Raw genomic sequence first — 19,547 nt, 5'->3', positions numbered from 1 at the left:
GCACCCTATTCAAAGAGCAAATTCAAAGTTAAATTTCTTATTTAATTGGATCTAAGGTGATCGTTTACTCTGACCATACAGCTATTAGGCACTTGCTCACCAAAAAGGATGCCAAGCCGCGCCTTATTCGATGGATACTTCTATTGCAAGAATTTGACTTAGAGGTTCTAGATAAGAGAGGTTCTGAGAATTTGGTGGCAGATCATTTAAGTCGACTTACCTATAACAAAGATGCTCTTCCATTGCATGAGAACTTTCCAGATGAGCAGTTATTACATGTAGGTATAGTTACTCCTTGGTATGCAGATATTGTCAATTACTTGGTTACCCGGATAGTACCGAAAGAGATAACCCGTGCACAAAAGGCTAAGATCAAGAGTGATGCCAAGTATTATGTGTGGGATGAGCCATACTTGTGGAAGCATTGTTCTGATCAAGTTATTAGAAGGTGCGTACCCGAAACTAAATTTACTTCTATTCTCACATTTTGTCATACTTTGGCTTGTGGAGGACATTTTGGACCAAAGAGAACAGCCCTTAAGGTACTTGCGAGCGGTTTTTATTGGCCATCACTATTTAAGGACGCATATTTGTTTTGCAAATCTTGTGATCGTTGTCAGAGAACAGGTAATTTGGGACCTAGAAATCAAATGCCACAATCTCCCATTCTTATAGTTGAGATTTTTTATGCTTGGGGCATCGACTTCATGGGACCATTTCCTTTATCATTTGGTAATCTTTATATTGTTCTTGCGGTTGATTATGTTTCAAGATGGGTGGAAGCAAAAGCCACCCGAACTAACGATTCTAAGGTTGTGATAGATTTTATAAAAAGTAACATCTTTACAAGGTTTGGAACACCAAAGGCAATTATCAGCGACAGAGGCACTCACTTTTGTAACAGGTCAATAGAAGCCTTCTTTCGAAAATACAACATCACTCACAAGTTAATCCGAATAGAAAGGACTGGAGCCTACGGCTTGATGATGCACTTTGGGCATATAGGACCGCATACAAAACTCCTATTGGTATGTCACCCTACAGGTTGGTATATGGTAAGTCTTGTCATCTTCCAGTGGAACTTGAACATAAAGCATGGTGGGCTGTGAAACAATGTAACATGGAACTGGACGCCACCGACCAACACAGAAAGCTCCAATTGCAAGAATTAGAGGAAATTCGAAATGTTGCCTATGAGAGTTCACGAATCTATAAGGAAAATACTAAGGTTTTTCATGACAAGCAGATCTTGAGAAAGAATTTTAAAGTTGGACAGAAAGTTTTGCTATTCCATTCTCGCCTTAAGTTGTTTCCAGGTAAGTTACGTTTTCGATGGGTTGGGCCTTTTGTTGTTATTAATGTTTTTCATCATGGTGCAGTTGAGATCAGGAGCTTAAAGACAGGTAAAGAGTTCAAAGTTAATGGTCATAGGTTGAAGCCTTACTATGAAAATTTTCAAACACTCAATGTAAAGGAGGCTCCACTTTATGAACCTGTGTACGTTGATGAGTGAAACTTGAGAACCAGGTCAGGCTGAGGACAATAAACCAAGCGCTTATTGGGAGGCAACCCAATGGCTGGAGAAAAGATTTTGAGAGCACGCCATAACAGATTTGATTTTTCTCCCTCTCATTCTTATTTACTTTACCTACGTTGTGTTGAATTTTGTTTGTTTCTGTTTGTGTGTCTCATCTCATTTTCCCATGTTTAATTCTGTCTTTTGTTAGCTTAGGCTTACATTGAGGACAATGTAAGAATTAAGTGTGGGGGGCTGGATTTCAAACTTAGTTTTTGTTGCTTCGTCTTTTTCTTTTTCTTTTTTTTTAAAAAAAAAACAAAAAAATGTTTTGAATATTAGCCAGTGATAAGAATTTGATTCACAATGAATATGGTTCTTAGAAAGGGTTGAATATTACCTTAGTTTATACTTGATTCTTGTGTTGATTTCCTCTTAATTGAGATTCTTTAAACCATAAGCACTAATATCAATTCTTTCATAATTTTGACTTAGAATTTGAGATTGACGCTGTCTGAGTTAAGAATTTTAGATTGAGTAAATGATTGTTTGTCTTGATTCTTATCTCCACAATACAGTGTAGTATACACAGGCACTATAGTCAGAAATAGCTACCTATAACCCTTAAGAGTGAATCTATCCTTGAGTAATTTGGGCCTATGTACCACCAATATGTAAAGGATAATCTACCATGAGAAGAAGGCTACCTTAAGGGGTAGAGTGAAAGCTCCTGACTAAAAAAAAAAAAACTTCGAAAGAAAATGCACACAAATGCCTGTAAAAGAAGAAAAAATTGGAGATCAAGATGATAAGATTAGTTTGACCTACTCTTTTCTTTGTTCGAGGCAAAGGCTGTTGATATTGAAGATTTTGGGAATGAATTTTAATTGAATTGATTCACACACACACTATGAGAATCAAAAGAGAGATGGTATTGACTATTGAATTAAAGTTAGAACTTTGATAATATTTGAAATTTTCTTTGAGCTATATGACTTATACAATCTTTGAGGCTATTTTTATTCTAAATTCTTTTGTTCTTTGTTCTAAAAAAAAAAAATTGCAATGATGTTTGTGGGTATCATCGCTGAAGCCCTCACGAGACTATAACTCGTCCACTAGGGCCGCCTAGGGGTTTAAAGGCTTATTGCATACGCTAAATGCAATCGTGATTTCCTACAAAAGTGGACTAGTTTAGGTTTTCTTTTTACTTTTGTTCTACGTTTGCTCGAGGACGAGCAAAGGGTAAGTGTGGGGGAATTTGATAAGTGCATATTTTCCATATATTTTACTATTAATTTCTCCATCTTTTTCCTGTTTTGGTCTTAAATATTCTAGTTATTTTATTTCATTTTTAAATTATACATATTTTACCCTTAATTATTTAATTACTAGTGATTTTTATTTGTTATTTTAAAATTTTAATTAATTGAATTATTTTGTTGAATAAGGAATTAATTGAAGATTAAGGATAAAAAGGGCATGGGAAGTTTAAGTTGGGAAGAAATAAAAATTAAATTGAAAGCCAAAAATGCGGCCAAGAATTAATGGAAATCAAGAAGACCAAAATTAGAAGTCAATCTCTTCAGAGCATGAACGGTGGGCATGCATTTGGAAAGCAAAGATTTGGCAATTTGGAATGCATGTGCTGGGCATTAAAAGAAGAAATCTTTAATTGGCTTTTTGCTTTTGTGGTCAAACGTGTGGCTAGCTTTCAAAGTTTAATAAGGAAATAATTTTAAAAGGGCTTGGTGAGTGGGCTTTGTAAGTCGGTGGATGGCTTTGACTTATGATAAGTTGTGAAGAATTAATGCAATTAGAATCCAATAAGGATTAAGCAAGTCAATAACATTATATAAAGGCCAAGAGGATTTGAGGAAGGAGGAGCCGCAAGAAGGGAAAAAACAAAGGAGAAGAATTCGAGCAGCAAGAGACTTTGGAAGAGGGCAGATCCAATTCGGCAGCAAGAGGAAAATCAATAGCCGCTTGAATTAATCTCCATGATTGGTTTTATCAATTCTCTTATTCCCAATTCAATTATGTTAGGCTAGATTTTTATTTGGTTGAGGGTGAATTTAAAACCCTAAACATGCTATGCAATTAAATTTAAATTCTATCATTTAATTTATTTAATTGAGATTGTTTATGTTCTTCTATAATTAATGTTCATGGTTTATTCTTGTTTTATTTGAGTGGCCAATTAGATAGGACTTGAATAAATTTTATTGCTAGATTAAAATTCTTGATCCGTAATTGTCTTGATATTTTAATCATTAGTAGCAGGTTGGAATTAGTGATTTCAATTGAAGAGCATAACCTAGGTTAAATAATCCGAGCTTGTGTGTTTATTGCCTAGATCAACCTAATATCTTTCTTTGTTTAATGCTTCCATTATCTTAAATTTAAAGAGCTTGTTTTAAATTATTTAATGGTTAGAGATTAGGTGAAGAGCTTATTTTGCCTAACGACACACTAAGGAAAGATTGAGACTAACAGAGCTTATTGTTGTCTACGGTTGATAGTTTCAATATAAATTGATGATAGAATTAATATATTATGTGCATGTTTGGTGGTGGCGAATGATCATTTAACCAAAGTTTTCATCATTATTATTTCTTTCTCATTTAATTAGAGTTTTTATTAAATTCTTGTTCGTAGTTTTAATTTCTTTACTTCTTACTATTTAGTTAAAAATTCATAAACCCCCTTTTATTTTTAATTGGCATTTTCTTTAGTTAGATTAATTTATATTATTATTATTATTATTACTATTACTATTATTTATTTTAAATCTTGCTTTGGAGTTAATAATAAATATAACTAGCATAGTCTCTGTGGGATCAATCCTTACTCGCTCTGTACTAATTATTTATATTAATAGTAAGGTTTTAAATTTGGTGCACCTTAACGACACTACCAAATTTTTGGCGCCATTGCCGGGGACTAGTGTCTAGTTTGTTTATTATCACTCGTTTTATTTTTATTTATTTTTTTTTTCTTTATTTCTTTTCTCATTTTATTTATTTATTTTATTTTAATTAGTTATTTTGTTTTTGTTCTATATTTAGATTTTCATGAGCATAGAGGACATTCGATTGAAACTCGAACAACTTAGAGCAACCTCATCATATTCAGAACTCGATTTTGCCATCCACATTCCACTCCCGAAGACAGAGCCAAGCAGCCCAGAACCCGAACCAATGGCTCAAAATAACAACCGAACACTTAAAGAGTTGGCAGCTCCTAACTTGGACCAGCAACCCTTATGCATTGAGAATCCAAACCCTCAGGTAAACTTTGAACTCAAATCTGGGATGATTCATCTTCTTCCTACTTTTCATGGTCTTGCAGGAGAGGATCCAAATAAGCACTTGAAGGAGTTCCATGTGGTCTGTTCCACAATGAAACCAGCCGGAGTTTCGGAAGAGCAAGTTAAACTAATGGCCTTCCCATTCTCTTTGGCGGATTCGGCCAAGGAATGGTTGTACTATCTTCCCTCCGGTACTGTCACTACATGGAATGAGATGCGTCAGCTATTTTTGGAGAAATATTTCCCAGCATCAAAAGCTGGCAACATTCGAAAAGAAATTTGTGGAATCCGACAGTATAATGGAGAGCCGCTCTACGACTATTGGGAACGATTCAAAAAGCTATGTGCTAGTTGCCCTCACCATCAGATAAGTGATCAACTTCTTATTCAATACTTTTATGAGGGTCTACTACCTATGGATAGCAGTATGATTGATGCCGCTAGTGGAGGAGCACTCGTGGATAAGACACCAGAAGCAACCCGAAATCTCATTGCTAACATGGCTGCTAATTCCCAACAGTTCAACACTAGGAACGATCTACTACTGCCACCTAAGCGAGTCAATGAGGTAAGTACTACTTCTCTAGAAAAACAAGTTTCAAATCTTACTTCTTTAGTGCAACAATTAGCTCTAGGGCAACAAGCGAGACCATGTGGCGTTTGTTCCATGGTCGGGCATGCGACTGATATGTGCCCTACTCTCCAAGAGGGATCACATGAGCAGGCCAACGCAATTGAGGGGTTTCTAGGCCAACCAAGACAAAGGTATGATCCCTACTCTAATTTTTACAATGAAAGGTGGAAGGATCACCCTAATTTTAGGTATGGGAACCAACAACAAGGCATTCCTAATGTGGCACCATCTCGACCACCGGGCTAACCCCAACAGCGGGTGCAACAGCCTTACCAAGTTCGGCCACCTCCACCTCCTCAAAATCAAGGTACGTCTTTGGAAGATCTTGTAAAAGCTCTCGCTACTAACTCTATGCAATTCCAACAGACTACCCAGACACAGCTCCAACATTTAGAGAATCAAATTGCCCAATTGGCCACATCCATGAGTAGGATAGAGGCTAGAACTTCAGGAAAGTTACCTTCTCAACCAGAAATTAATCCAAAGGAGAATGCTAGTGCTATGTCTCTTAGGAGCGGGAAGCAATTGGAACCATTATTAGCTAAGCCATCAAAAGTATCCACAGCATCATCGCCCTCTGTGACCAATTCCTCCCCTAAGGCTCTTCCTTTAACAAAGAAAGATGATTCCCACTCGACATTGCCAGTCGATCCATCTGGCCAGGTAAGTATCCCCTCACCTCAAATTAAGACTCTCTCCATTCCTCCACCATTTCCTAGCAGATTTAAACAATCCAAGAAAGAGGAACAAGAAAAAGAGATCCTTGAGACCTTTCGTAAAGTAGAGGTAAATATTCCTCTACTTGATGCTATTAAACAAGTGCCGCGTTATGCAAAGTTTTTTAAGGAGTTATGCAGCAACAAGCGAAAGTTGAGCGGTAACGAAAAGGTAAGTGTTGGAGAGAATGTTTCTGCTGTACTTCAAAGAAAACTTCCGCCTAAGTGCAAAGATCCAGGTACTTTCACTATCCCCTGCACTATTGGTAATACCAGATTCGAAAGATGTATGCTAGATTTAGGGGCCTCAATTAATGTTATGCCATATTCGATTTATAACTCCTTGAATTTAGGTCCAATGGAAGAAACTGGTATAATTATTCAATTGGCTGACAGATCTAATGCTTACCCGAAAGGGGTTATGGAAGATGTTCTTGTGCAGGTCAATGAATTGGTCTTTCCAGCTGATTTTTATATCCTTGAAATGGAGGATGAGTTGTCGCCCAATCCCACTCCTATTCTGTTGGGGCGGCCATTTCTTAAGACAGCCCGAACCAAGATTGATGTTCACGATGGAACCCTCACAATGGAATTCGATGGTGAAGTGATTCGCTTCAATATCTTTGAGGCAATGAGGTATCCTAGTGATGTTCATTCTATTTTTGCCATGGATGATATTAATACTTTGGTGCAGGATTTCTTTAAATTATCCGGTAATGACAGTTTTGAAATTGCCATAAGCAAAAATCTTACGAAAGATGATTCTAAGGAACATGCAAATTTGATAAAGTTGGATGATGAGGTAGAGGAAGCTATGGCGATCTTAGATGGAGCAGTCACATTACGCACCAATGGGTATAATGTTTCTTACCTTGAATTGCCTTTATTAAACGAGAAACTTTTACCTTCAATTGTGCAGGCACCTACCTTAGAACTTAACCACTCCCAGAACACCTGCAATATATTTACTTGGGTGATAATGAAACACTTCCAGTCATAATTGCTAAAATCCTCACCCCAGTTCAACAAGAAAAGTTAATTAGGGTGCTTCGGGATCACAAGACGGCGATTGGCTGGACCATTGCCGACATTAAGGGAATTAGTCCTTCCATGTGCATGCATCGCATTTTACTAGAGGAAGGGTCTAAACCAACGAGAGATGCACAACGCCGCCTTAATCCACCAATGATGGAAGTCGTAAAACAGGAGATACTAAAACTCCTTAATGTGGGGATTATTTATCCCATTTCTGATAGTAAATGGGTGAGTCCTGTGCAGGTAGTTCCAAAAAAATCAGGCATCACAGTGGTCAAGAATGAAGAAAACGAGCTTGTGCCAACTAGAGTTCAAACTGGGTGGAGAGTTTGCATTGACTATCGTAAACTGAATGCAGCCACTCGGAAGGACCATTTTCCTCTGCCATTCATTGATCAAATGCTTGAAAGGTTAAGTGGTCACTCTCATTATTGTTTTCTTGATGGTTACTCAGGTTATAATTAGATCGTTATCGCTCCGGAAGACCAAGAGAAAACGACATTCACATGCCCCTTCGGAACATTTGCTTACCGACGCATGCCGTTTGGTCTCTGTAACGCTCCTGCCACTTTCCAAAGGTGTATGATGAGTATTTTTTCTGATTATGTGGAGAACATCATTGAGGTATTTATGGATGATTTTACAGTTTATGGTGATTCTTTCGATAAATGTTTAGATAACCTTACACTTGTTCTTAAACGATGCATTGACACTAACCTTGTGCTTAATTGGGAAAAATGTCATTTTATGGTTAATCAAGGTATTGTACTAGGTCATGTTAATTCTGAAAAGGGGATTGAAGTTGATAAATCTAAGATAGATCTTATACGCTCCTTACCACCTCCCACTAGAGTGAGGGGGGTTCGTTCTTTTCTTGGTCATGCAAGTTTCTATCGCAGGTTTATCAAGGACTTCTCCAAGATAGCTTTACCTCTCTGCAAGTTACTTCAAAAGGATGCAACGTTTGACTTCAATGAAGAGTGTGAAAGAGCTTTTAAGAAGTTAAAAGAGGTTTTGACATCGGCCCCTGTGATTCAACCACCAAACTGGGATTTACCATTTGAGATTATGTGTGATGCCAGTGACTATGTTGTTGGAGCCGTGTTGGGCCAGCGTGTGGGCAAGTTTCCTCATGTCATCTATTATGCCTCTCGTACATTGAATGATGCACAACTTAACTATTCCACTACCGAGAAAGAACTTTTAGCAGTTATCTTTGCCTTAGAGAAATTTCATTCTTATTTAATTGGATCTAAGGTGATCGTTTACTCTGACCATGCAGCTATTAGGTACTTGCTCACCAAAAAGGATGCCAAGCCGCGCCTTATTCGATGGATACTTCTATTGCAAGAATTTGACTTAGAGGTTCTAGATAAGAGAGGTTCTGAGAATTTGGTGGCAGATCATTTAAGTCGACTTACCTATAACAAAGATGCTCTTCCATTGCATGAGAACTTTCCAGATGAGCAGTTATTACATGTAGGTATAGTTACTCCTTGGTATGCAGATATTGTCAATTACTTGGTTACCCGGATAGTACCGAAAGAGATAACCCGTGCACAAAAGGATAAGATCAAGAGTGATGCCAAGTATTATGTGTGGGATGAGCCATACTTGTGGAAGCATTGTTCTAATCAAGTTATTAGAAGGTGCGTACCCGAAACTGAATTTACTTCTATTCTCACATTTTGTCATACTTTGGCTTGTGGAGGACATTTTGGACCAAAGAGAACAGCCCTTAAGGTACTTGCGAGCGGTTTTTATTGGCCATCACTATTTAAGGACGCATATTTGTTTTGCAAATCTTGTGATCGTTGTCAGAGAACAGGTAATTTGGGACCTAGAAATCAAATGCCACAATCTCCCATTCTTATAGTTGAGATTTTTTATGCTTGGGGCATCGACTTCATGGGACCACTTCCTTTATCATTTGGTAATCTCTATATTGTTCTTGCGGTTGATTATGTTTCAAAATGGGTGGAAGCAAAAGCCACCCGAACTAACGATTCTAAGGTTGTGGTAGATTTTATAAAGAGTAACATCTTTACAAGGTTTGGAACACCAAAGGCAATTATCAGCGACAGAGGCACTCACTTTTGTAACAGGTCAATAGAAGCCCTCTTTCGAAAATACAACATCACTCACAAGTTAATTCGAATAGAAAGGACTGGAGCCTACGGCTTGATGATGCACTTTGGGCATATAGGACCGCATACAAAACTCCTATTGGTATGTCACCCTACAGGTTGGTATATGGTAAGCCTTGTCATCTTCCAGTGGAACTTGAACATAAAGCATGGTGGGTTGTGAAACAATGTAACATGGAACTGGACGCTGCCGGCCAACACAGAAAGCTCCAATTGCAAGAATTAGAGGAAATTCGAAATGTTGCCTACGAGAGTTCACGAATCTATAAGGAAAAGACTAAAGTTTTTCATGACAAGCAGATCTTGAGAAAGAATTTTAAAGTTGGACAGAAAGTTTTGCTATTCCATTCTCGCCTTAAGTTGTTTCCAGGTAAGTTACGTTTTCGATGGGTTGGGCCTTTTGTTGTTATTAATGTTTTTCATCATGGTGCAGTTGAGATCAGGAGCTTAAAGATAGGTAAAGAGTTCAAAGTTAATGGTCATAGGTTGAAGCCTTACTATGAAAATTTTCAAACACTCAATGTAAAGGAGGCTCCACTTTATGAACCTGTGTACGTTGATGAGTGAAACTTGAGAACCAGGTCAGGCTGAGGACAATAAACCAAGCGCTTATTGGGAGGCAACCCAATGGCTGGAGAAAAGATTTTGAGAGCACGCCATAACAGATTTGATTTTTCTCCCTCTCATTCTTATTTACTTTACCTACGTTGTGTTGAATTTTGTTTGTTTCTGTTTGTGTGTCTCATCTCATTTTCCCATGTTTAATTCTGTCTTTTGTTAGCTTAGGCTTACATTGAGGACAATGTAAGAATTAAGTGTGGGGGGGGGGGGGGGGATTTCAAACTTAGTTTTTGTTGCTTCGTCTTTTTCTTTTTCTTTTTTTTTAAAAAAAAAACAAAAAAATGTTTTGAATATTAGCCAGTGATAAGAATTTGATTCACAATGAATATGGTTCTTAGAAAGGGTTGAATATTACCTTAGTTTATACTTGATTTTTGTGTTGATTTCCTCTTAATTGAGATTCTTTAAACCATAAGCACTAATATCAATTCTTTCATAATTTTGACTTAGAATTTGAGATTGACGCTGTCTGAGTTAAGAATTTTAGATTGAGTAAATGATTGTTTGTCTTGATTCTTATCTCCACAATACAGTGTAGTATACACAGGCACCATAGTCAGAAATAGCTACCTATAACCCTTAAGAGTGAAGCTATCCTTGAGTAATTTGGGCCTATGTACCACCAGTATGTAGAGGATAATCTACCATGAGAAGAAGGCTACCTTAAAGGGTAGAGTGAAAGCTCCTGACTAAAAAAAAAAAAAAAAAAAACTTCGAAAGAAAATGCACACAAATGCCTGTAAAAGAAGAAAAAATTGGAGATCAAGATGATAAGATTAGTTTGACCTACTCTTTTCTTTGTTCGAGGCAAAGGCTGTTGATATTGAAGATTTTGGGAATGAATTTTAATTGAATTGATTCACACACACACTATGAGAATCAAAAGAGAGATGGGATTGACTATTGAATTAAAGTTAGAACTTCGATAATATTTGAAATTTCCTTTGAGCTATATGACTTATACAATCTTTGAGGCTATTTTTATTCTAAATTCTTTTGTTCTTTGTTCTAAAAAAAAAAAATTACAATGATGTTTGTGGGTATCATCGCTGAGGCCCTCACGAGACTATAACTCGTCCACTAGGGCCGCCTAGGGGTTTAAAGGCTTATTGCATACGCTAAATGCAATCGTGATTTCCTACAAAAGTGGACTAGTTTAGGTTTTCTTTTTATTTTTGTTCTAGGTTTGCTCGAGGACGAGCAAAGGGTAAGTGTGGGGGAATTTGATAAGTGCATATTTTCCATATATTTTACTATTAATTTCTCCATCTTTTTCCTGTTTTGGTCTTAAATATTCTAGTTATTTTATTTCATTTTTAAATTATACATATTTTACCCTTAATTATTTAATTACTAGTGATTTTTATTTGTTATTTTAAAATTTTAATTAATTGAATTATTTTGTTGAATAATGAATTAATTGAAGATTAAGGATAAAAAGGGCATGGGAAGTTTAAGTTGGGAAGAAATAAAAATTAAATTGAAAGACAAAAATGCGGCCAAGAATTAATGGAAATCAAGAAGACCAAAATTAGAAGTCAATCTCTTCAGAGCATGAACGGTGGGCATGCATTTGGAAAGCAAAGATTTGGCAATTTGGAATGCATGTGCTGGGCATTAAAAGAAGAAATCTTTAATTGGCCTTTTGCTTTTGTGGTCAAACGTGTGGCTAGCTTTCAAAGTTTAATAAGGAAATAATTTTAAAAGGGCTTGGTGAGTGGGCTTTGTAAGTCGGTGGATGGCTTTGACTTATGATAAGTTGTGAAGATTAATGCAATTAGAATCCAATAAGGATTAAGCATGTCAATAACATTATATAAAGGCCAAGAGGATTTGAGGAAGGAGGAGCCGCAAGAAGGGAAAAAACAAAGGAGAAGAATTCGAGCAGCAAGAGACTTTGGAAGAGGGCAGATCCAATTCGGCAGCAAGAGGAAAATCAATAGCCGCTTGAATTAATCTCCATGATTGGTTTTATCAATTCTCTTATTCCCAATTCAATTATGTTAGGCTAGATTTTTATTTGGTTGAGGGTGAATTTAAAACCTTAAACATGCTATGCTATTAAATTTAAATTCTATCATTTAATTTATTTAATTGAGATTGTTTATGTTCTTCTATAATTAATGTTCATTGTTTATTCTTGTTTTATTTGAGTGGCCAATTAGATAGGACTTGAATAAATTTTATTGCTATATTAAAATTCTTGATCCGTAATTGTCTTGATATTTTAATCATTTGTAGCAGGTTGGAATTAGTGATTTCAATTGAAGAACATAACCTAGGTTAAATAATCCGAGCTTGTGTGTTTATTGCCTAGATCAACCTAATATCTTTCTTTGTTTAATGCTTCCATTATCTTAAATTTAAAGAACTTGTTTTAAATTATTTAATGGTTAGAGATTAGGTGAAGAGCTTATTTTGCCTAACGACAAACTAAGGAAAGATTGAGACTAACAGAGCTTATTGTTGTCTACGGTTGATAGTTTCAATATAAATTGATGATAGAATTAATATATTATGTGCATGTTTGGTGGTGGCGAATGATCCTTTAACCAAAGTTTTCATCATTATTATTTCTTTTTCATTTAATTACAGTTTTTATTAAATTCTTGTTCGTAGTTTTAATTTCTTTACTTCTTACTATTTAGTTAAAAATTCATAAACCCCCTTTTATTTTTAATTGGCATTTTCTTTAGTTAGATTAATTTATATTATTATTATTATTACTATTACTATTATTTTATTTTAAATCTTGCTTTGGAGTTAATAATAAATATAACTAGCATAGTCTCTGTGGGATCAATCCTTACTCGCTCTGTACTAATTATTTATATTAATGGTAAGATTTTAAATTTGGTGCACCTTAACGACACTACCAGTGAAAGTACAAGAAGACAAAGTAGGAGTACCATGCAACATTTGCATGGTAGGTGGATCCAAATAAAGGATAATGTTTTAAACATTACAAAGACGTTTCATTTTTTGGTATTATTTGTTTAAAAATTTAATTTAATTTTTTTAGGTAGTATAAAATACTATAGATTAAAATATTAGTATGATTTATGTATTAAAAATTACGAAAATTTATCTAGTTCATAAATATTATTCAATCATCAAATTTAAAGATAAAATTGTAACTTTAAAATATCAAGTGGTTTGTCATTACAAAAGGAGAGGGGGAAGAAATATCACCGCTATTGATAAGTGAAGTGATGGCGACAATATATTGTATTTAAGTCACATGCGAATTAACAGCGGTATAAATAAATAAGCCACCACATCGCCCATAGAGCTACCGCATGGCCCCAAGATTTAAAGTTATATCAAGTGGTGGACCCCAATTGTCTGTATCCACCCACCTTCCTTCAGCCGTCATCTCCCAATCTCATCCTCCACGTGCTTTCACTTCCACTTATATATTTCATCCTTGATCCTTCCCACTTCATTCTTCAAAATCAAAACAAAAAGATAATAATAATAACAATAATGGCCGTCGTAAAGCAACGTCGCCAACTCAATCTTCGTCTCCCTATGCCTGAACTTTCGGAGCGGTGCCTGCGTTTTCCTTTGCCCCTCCCTCCCACTGCCCCCAACACTAATAACAACACCACCGCCGCCACCGCCGCCATCGCCTACTCTGATCTTGAGAAACTTCAAGTCCTTGGCCATGGAAACGGTGGAACAGTCTACAAAGTCCAACACAGATGCACCCACAAAATCTACGCCCTCAAAGTTGTCCATGGCGACGCTGACCCCACCGTGCGCCGCCAAGTCTTCCGTGAAATGGAAATCCTCCGCCGCACTGACTCTCCTTTCATTGTTCAGTGCTTTGGTATATTCGAAAAGCCTTCTGGTGACATCGCTATTTTGATGGAGTACATGGATTCAGGCACCCTCGATACTTTGTTGAACAAAAACGGCACCTTTTCGGAGCCTAAGCTTGCTCACATGGCCTCTCAAATTCTCAAAGGTTTGAGTTATTTGCATGGCCATAAAATCATTCATCGAGATATTAAGCCATCCAATTTACTGGTTAATAACAACAACATGCAAGTGAAAATAGCCGATTTTGGTGTTAGTAAAATCATGTGCCGTTCTTTGGATGCTTGTAATTCTTATGTGGGTACTTGTGCTTATATGAGTCCTGAAAGATTTGACCCCGATGCCTACGGAGGGAATTACAATGGTTATGCTGGAGATATTTGGAGCTTGGGGCTTACTTTGTTGGAGCTTTATTTGGGTCATTTTCCGTTTCTTCAACCAGGTCAAAGACCCGATTGGGCCACCCTCATGTGTGCTATATGTTTCGGGGATCCGCCCAGTTTGCCCGACGGGGCATCCCCGGAATTTCGCAGTTTCATTGAGTGTTGTTTGCAAAAGGAATTTAGTAAAAGATGGACGGCTTCTCAGCTTCTGACTCATCCTTTTCTGTGCAAAAATCGAAGATCCGATTGCTGACCCGAACCCGAATAATCAATGAGAGTTTGTATTTGTATATACTTTCGGAATCAGATTTCAATTTTGTACATTATTATCTTTTGTCTTCATTAGCTGTTTTATTCAACTCTTCAAAATGAGAGTCAGAGAAATTATTTGTATTTTTGGTTAAAACTTGAGTTTAACATTTTTTTTACTGTTTGTAATGATCCTTATAATTAACCCCAAAAATCTGCATGAACTAGTACTATTTGTTCGTCTACTTCGACTTACCTAACGCAACGCAATGCTTCGTTTTTGTTGAGCTAATTTTCCTCGTCAAACATTTAATTCGGAGACCGAATTCCACTTTCTGGCACTCTTCCGCGCCGGGCGCTAAGGTCAATATTTTTATTCATTCAAAGTCCATTTTACAACAATTTAAAAAAGTCAGTTGTTTTGTTTTCTTATGCCGTCGAGATATTCAATTTATTGCAGTAAATAATTGAATGAATGAATTATTAAAAATGAGTCCATTGAAATATTCTCGAACCACACTTGAATGATAATTCTATCAAACATGCACGTAATTAATATATAAAGAGCTCTATTATAAATAAATACCGTTAAACTAGTTATTTTGTATTTAATTTGATACATTGATGCGGTCATGCGGGCGTATGATCTCCTTCTAATATAGATACAGACTTTTCGTAGTTAAATTACAAGATTAGGTATTTATTTACCTTTTGAACATCTGTATGTAGCTCTATATGACTAGCACTTAATTTGTCACAGGAAATCTTTTAACTAATTTCCCAAATTATGAGATGTTTCAAATAAATAAATATCATTAAATACAAAATTTCATGATGTTTGAATTATTTTCATTATACTATAACAAATTTTGTATTAGGGATGGCAGCATTTCCCGCGCGAACCATACTCATGGGTTCCCGATCAATTCCGATTGGGAATGGGCTCTCAAAAAATTTTAGATTTAAAAATGGCTTCATTTTGGAGATAAACGCAAGTCTCAAATATATTTCGAGTTTAGATTTAGGGATTTTATCGGGCCCGGAATTTGAATCCTAAATATGCTTTTCTTAAAAAAAATCAAAATATATTTTAATTTAATCATATAATAATAATTTAAAAAAGAAACTCAACGCACATATGTTTAATTAGATAATAGAAAAATATAACAAAACTAATACCCTAGAACTAAACTCACGGTGAGTTAATCACATCGCCACCTCCGTGTCTCCAACGGAGCTTCCTCTTCCCAACCGTCGCATGCAACACCAAAAGATCAAGCTTCGCCACTGCTTTCATTTCTCACTTTTCCATTTGGTGGTGTTGGATGTCAGAGCCGGGGCCATGAACGTCATAAGCTCTGTTGGAATTAATATGGCCAACAAGCAGCTCATGTCCTCCTCCGGTTATGCTTTCAACTTTGGTTTGTCTTCGATTTGAGCTGATCTTATTTTTCAATTATAGAATTTATTATTATTTCATTACTTTGAACATAATTTCTTTCATCCCTTCGTGGATCCGCAAGATTCATGCACTTTTCCAATTTTTTTTAATGGAATTGCAATACAGCCCAACGATTTAAGATAAGGATAAACTTATGCTTTAAAATCTGTATATAATTATTATTTTTTCTAAATATTCAAAATTATTATTTAAAAAAAAATAAATGGGGACCAAGCCCGCATTTTAATCTCCACCTAATTTCGGGATTATCAGGGGCATCCCGAATTATCCTCAATTAAAACTTTTTCGGGTATAGGGTAGGTTTAGAGTAGCGTTGATAAATTAAGTGCTTGGGTTGGGTAGGGGTGGGCCTGGGTCAAGCCCACTACGAGCTTGGCTGGGTTTGGGGCGGGGCTTGTGCTATTACTTATTTTTAATTTTTTTTTTAAATTGTTGTAAACTTAAAATGAGTTAGTAATAATCAAGTTATAATCAATAATAAATTAAAGAAAATAAATATTTCAAAATAAAATAATAAATAAATAAAATAAAGTAAATAAAAGTTTAGAGATTTAATTTTTTAGTACTGAATTTTCTAATTCAAGCATTTTTTTAATTAATTAACATTTAAAAGAGAGATTAGTATTATAATTTTAAGTTTTTTGATTTATTATTGATATATAAATTAAGAATTTAAGTTTTTTTTTTATTTTTCTATTATTTTTTAATTTAAATTTATTATTCTAATTTATAAATTTATTTTAAAAAAAATAGAACACTTAAATCTGGTCCATACTTTTTTTCCTAAGTCTTTGTTCAGACGAGCTTGAATTTGCCCATACTTTTTTGTCATCCCTAATTTGGAGATTGCTTTTAAATCGAATTCGGGAATTATGATCTTCGGCGCGAACCCACCCCACTGACATCACTAATTCGTATAACATAATCAAAATTCGGTATCTTTCTTATTTCCTATCAAGATATTTATAGAAAAAAAATCGTTACTAGGCATGTCCCACGTGCTTAAAAATATTTGATAGACGATAAAATTCTTAAGGGATTTGTTTTTATTTAAACTTAATTATTTAATTTTCAATAATTTATATTATCCGTTTGGTTCTTAGTAGGTTCCACTCCCACAAGTTGCAGATTAAACTTTTCTATATACGATAACGATGTGAACAATAATTCAAAAAGATAAATAGTTTCCTACATTTTTGTTGTCTACATTCACATGTTCACTTTACTTGTTTGCCACCCTAAGTGGCACATTAGGGTTGTCGATAGCGATTGATCAAGTGACGTGGTAGTGGATTGGTTTGGACTGTCCTGGTACTCGTACACTAAACAAGTTATTAAAAAAAAAACATAAAAAAGTGTAATGTTCTAATTCTTAATATTTAAGTTTTAATTTAAAATATTTTTAATGTGGTATTTATTTATTGAATAAGATAATAAAATAATAATAAGTTTATATTTATTAGTTAATAAATAAATAATACATATTATTATAATTAAAATTAAAACTGAAAGACCAAGCATTATTTTAAAAAAAATGGCTAAAATTAGATATTTCTTGATTGCTTCTCTTACAACTGGAGATGTCTAACGGGTCGTGCCATCATCAAAGGAAGGGACATGTGTGCTCATGTTCGTGCTGTGCCCTGCCCACTTATTCCTTGCCCATACGTACTGTGTTGTGAATCGTGTAGTGCCAAACTGCCATACCTAAGAAAAAAAATATGAAAAGCTTTTTTCTTCTTTTTTTTTTAATTTTTTTAAGAGGGCGTGCCATACTTTTTTCTAGCCTATTGATTCCATTTTGTCAAATTCAATAGAATTAAAAATTTAAAACTTAAGTCCATATTTAATAATAATAAACTAATAATAGTAAGCAAACGTAACATTAATTACTAAGTTAGACTCTACGGTATTAGAATCCTTTTTTAATACTTAACAACAACAATAATAAGAATAAAATTTTCTTAAGAGTTAACTTAATTGTCAACTTGAACTTATATAGAGTCATAGATCATAGTGTATAATAACATTAATACATATCTATAAAATCATAATATTTATAATTTTATTTATTAAAATCATGACATCAATAATTCATTTAATAAATTATACATATAAATCAATTAGATTTTTTTTAAATTAAGAATTAAATGAATTTACAAAACTTGCGCTAATAAAATATATTAAAAGATTCAATTTTAAGTTATTTGTAAAATTATAAAATTTTAAATTTACTTTCATTCAAAAGTGAAACGTACTTATTACGGGCCTTTTTACGTGCTGTGTTTTATCTCATCTCTAATAGTACAGTGCCTTTAAGGCTCACGTACCTAAAATTTGAAACACAACCCAGCTGCATGTGTACTGTGCAATACCACATGATTCACCAAAACATACCATATTATATTAACATATGTCGTGCTCATATTATGCCACGTACCATCCGACCCGTTGACCATCTCTACATACAACATCCACAAATAAATATCTTTTAAAAATAAGCAGTTGAGTTACACAAGAATTCTTATGGAAGTAGCAACTTGTATGTCTCAATCACGCTATCAAATGCATGAACGTGAACGCAAGTGCTTATTAAATAACAAAGCAGCTAGCATCATCAATGATGTCAACTCCATTTTTTTCTCTAGGTAAATACTTCCTTTTTCTTTAGGTAAATACTCACGTGATTGTTTTATATTTTTATCAAAATCATGTTATTTTTTATCTTTCTTTTTTTATTTCTTTTTACAGTTGTTCATTTGAAGTTCATTAAGAGAATTAAATCCGCTAAATTACTTTCTTTCCATCTTTTCAATTAATTTTTATGTTACGAAATTATCCCTAAAATAAATTACAATTAACGGCAAATAATATTTATAAATAAAATATATTTAGGTAGTGTATTTTTTTATTTAAAATCTGAATGACTCTAAATTTAACTAAAATCTGAATATCTGAATGCATATATCTAAATAACATATATTTTTTTATCAATATTTGAATATAAGTGTTAAGTTATTTTTTAAAAAGAAATATGAAATATGATATTTTGACATGTATAACCTTATAAATACTAACAACACTTATATTTATTTGTGGAACATATGACAAATTATAAATAAATTATTTGCTTAGTTAAAAAAATTGATAATGAGTACTTTAACAAAGCACGAAAAATAAAAAATATATCTAACACATGTACTTTAACAAACTAAGGTGCTTTTGTTTTTTAGTTTGAAGTCTGAATTTAACTTTTTTTCAGACATTTATTTATTTTAGGTTGTTTGTTTTTTTAACTTATCACTTATTGTTAGACAATTTTATTTGAATAGAAAAAGTAGAAAAAGTCCACTTTTATCTGAAGTCTAAAGTTTAAATGGAAAATTTTAATTTCAAATCTCAAAAATACCCTTAACAATTCATAAATTTCCAATATTATGTATAAACCTAATATTTTTGTATTATTCTTGAAGCTATTTTTTAACTACTTTAAATTTTTATTCACATGATAACATTAACTAAACTAAAATATTGAACAAATCAAATTATGTCCATTGTGATGAATAAAAAAATAAAATAATAGTGTTGACTTTATAATAAAAGTTGATGTTATAATTACATCTTTTATTAGAAAATTAAATTAAGATCAACA

The 19,547-nt window shown here is 34.2% G+C and overlaps 4 protein-coding genes across 5 annotated transcripts; all 4 read left to right on the top strand.

The window, feature by feature from the left end:
• Positions 1–1,120: 1,120 nt before the first annotated feature.
• On the top strand, positions 1,121–1,513 carry LOC127900648 (uncharacterized). The gene is made up of 2 exons (XM_052435827.1): positions 1,121–1,316; positions 1,380–1,513. The coding sequence occupies exons 1-2, from the start codon at positions 1,121–1,123 to the stop codon at positions 1,511–1,513; spliced, it is 330 nt and encodes a 109-aa protein (XP_052291787.1).
• A 3,077-nt stretch (positions 1,514–4,590) lies between these two features.
• Positions 4,591–5,706, top strand: LOC127900647 (uncharacterized). The gene has a single exon (XM_052435825.1). The coding sequence runs from the start codon at positions 4,591–4,593 to the stop codon at positions 5,704–5,706; it is 1,116 nt and encodes a 371-aa protein (XP_052291785.1).
• Positions 5,707–5,883: 177 nt separating this feature from the next.
• LOC127900646 (uncharacterized) lies at positions 5,884–7,176 on the top strand. Its single transcript, XM_052435824.1, has 2 exons — positions 5,884–6,415; positions 6,530–7,176. Exons 1-2 carry the CDS (start codon positions 5,884–5,886, stop codon positions 7,174–7,176), a joined length of 1,179 nt encoding a protein of 392 aa, XP_052291784.1.
• Positions 7,177–13,322: 6,146 nt separating this feature from the next.
• On the top strand, positions 13,323–19,264 carry LOC102610970 (mitogen-activated protein kinase kinase 9). 2 transcript variants are annotated; one of them, XM_052438769.1, is made up of 2 exons: positions 13,323–14,411; positions 19,233–19,264. In XM_052438769.1, exons 1-2 carry the CDS (start codon positions 13,466–13,468, stop codon positions 19,262–19,264), a joined length of 978 nt encoding a protein of 325 aa, XP_052294729.1. In that variant the 5' UTR covers positions 13,323–13,465. The 2 variants fall into 2 exon arrangements, with proteins under 2 accessions (XP_052294729.1, XP_006493267.2); XM_006493204.4 differs by lacking the exon at positions 19,233–19,264 and having other exon boundaries at positions 13,332–14,617.
• The last annotated feature ends 283 nt before the right edge of the window (positions 19,265–19,547 follow it).

This window comes from Citrus sinensis, chromosome 3 (genome assembly GCF_022201045.2).
Source record: "Citrus sinensis cultivar Valencia sweet orange chromosome 3, DVS_A1.0, whole genome shotgun sequence".
Taxonomy (NCBI): Eukaryota; Viridiplantae; Streptophyta; class Magnoliopsida; order Sapindales; family Rutaceae; genus Citrus; species Citrus sinensis.
The sequence above is the reverse complement of the archived record's forward strand: the minus strand, read 5'-3'. Positions and strand labels throughout refer to the sequence as shown.

Excerpts from the sequence above, each read along its gene's own strand:
- LOC127900648 (XM_052435827.1), top strand. The coding sequence starts at position 1,121 with ATGGAACTGGACGCCACCGACCAACACAGAAAGCTCCAATTGCAAGAA. Across the intron at positions 1,317-1,379 it reads TCGCCTTAAGTTGTTTCCAG|TTGAGATCAGGAGCTTAAAG; the intron begins GTAAGTTACGTT and ends ATCATGGTGCAG.
- LOC127900647 (XM_052435825.1), top strand. The coding sequence starts at position 4,591 with ATGAGCATAGAGGACATTCGATTGAAACTCGAACAACTTAGAGCAACC.
- LOC127900646 (XM_052435824.1), top strand. The coding sequence starts at position 5,884 with ATGAGTAGGATAGAGGCTAGAACTTCAGGAAAGTTACCTTCTCAACCA. Across the intron at positions 6,416-6,529 it reads GCCTAAGTGCAAAGATCCAG|GTCCAATGGAAGAAACTGGT; the intron begins GTACTTTCACTA and ends CCTTGAATTTAG.
- LOC102610970 (XM_052438769.1), top strand. The coding sequence starts at position 13,466 with ATGGCCGTCGTAAAGCAACGTCGCCAACTCAATCTTCGTCTCCCTATG. Across the intron at positions 14,412-19,232 it reads TCTGACTCATCCTTTTCTGT|GTAGAAAAAGTCCACTTTTA; the intron begins GCAAAAATCGAA and ends TGAATAGAAAAA.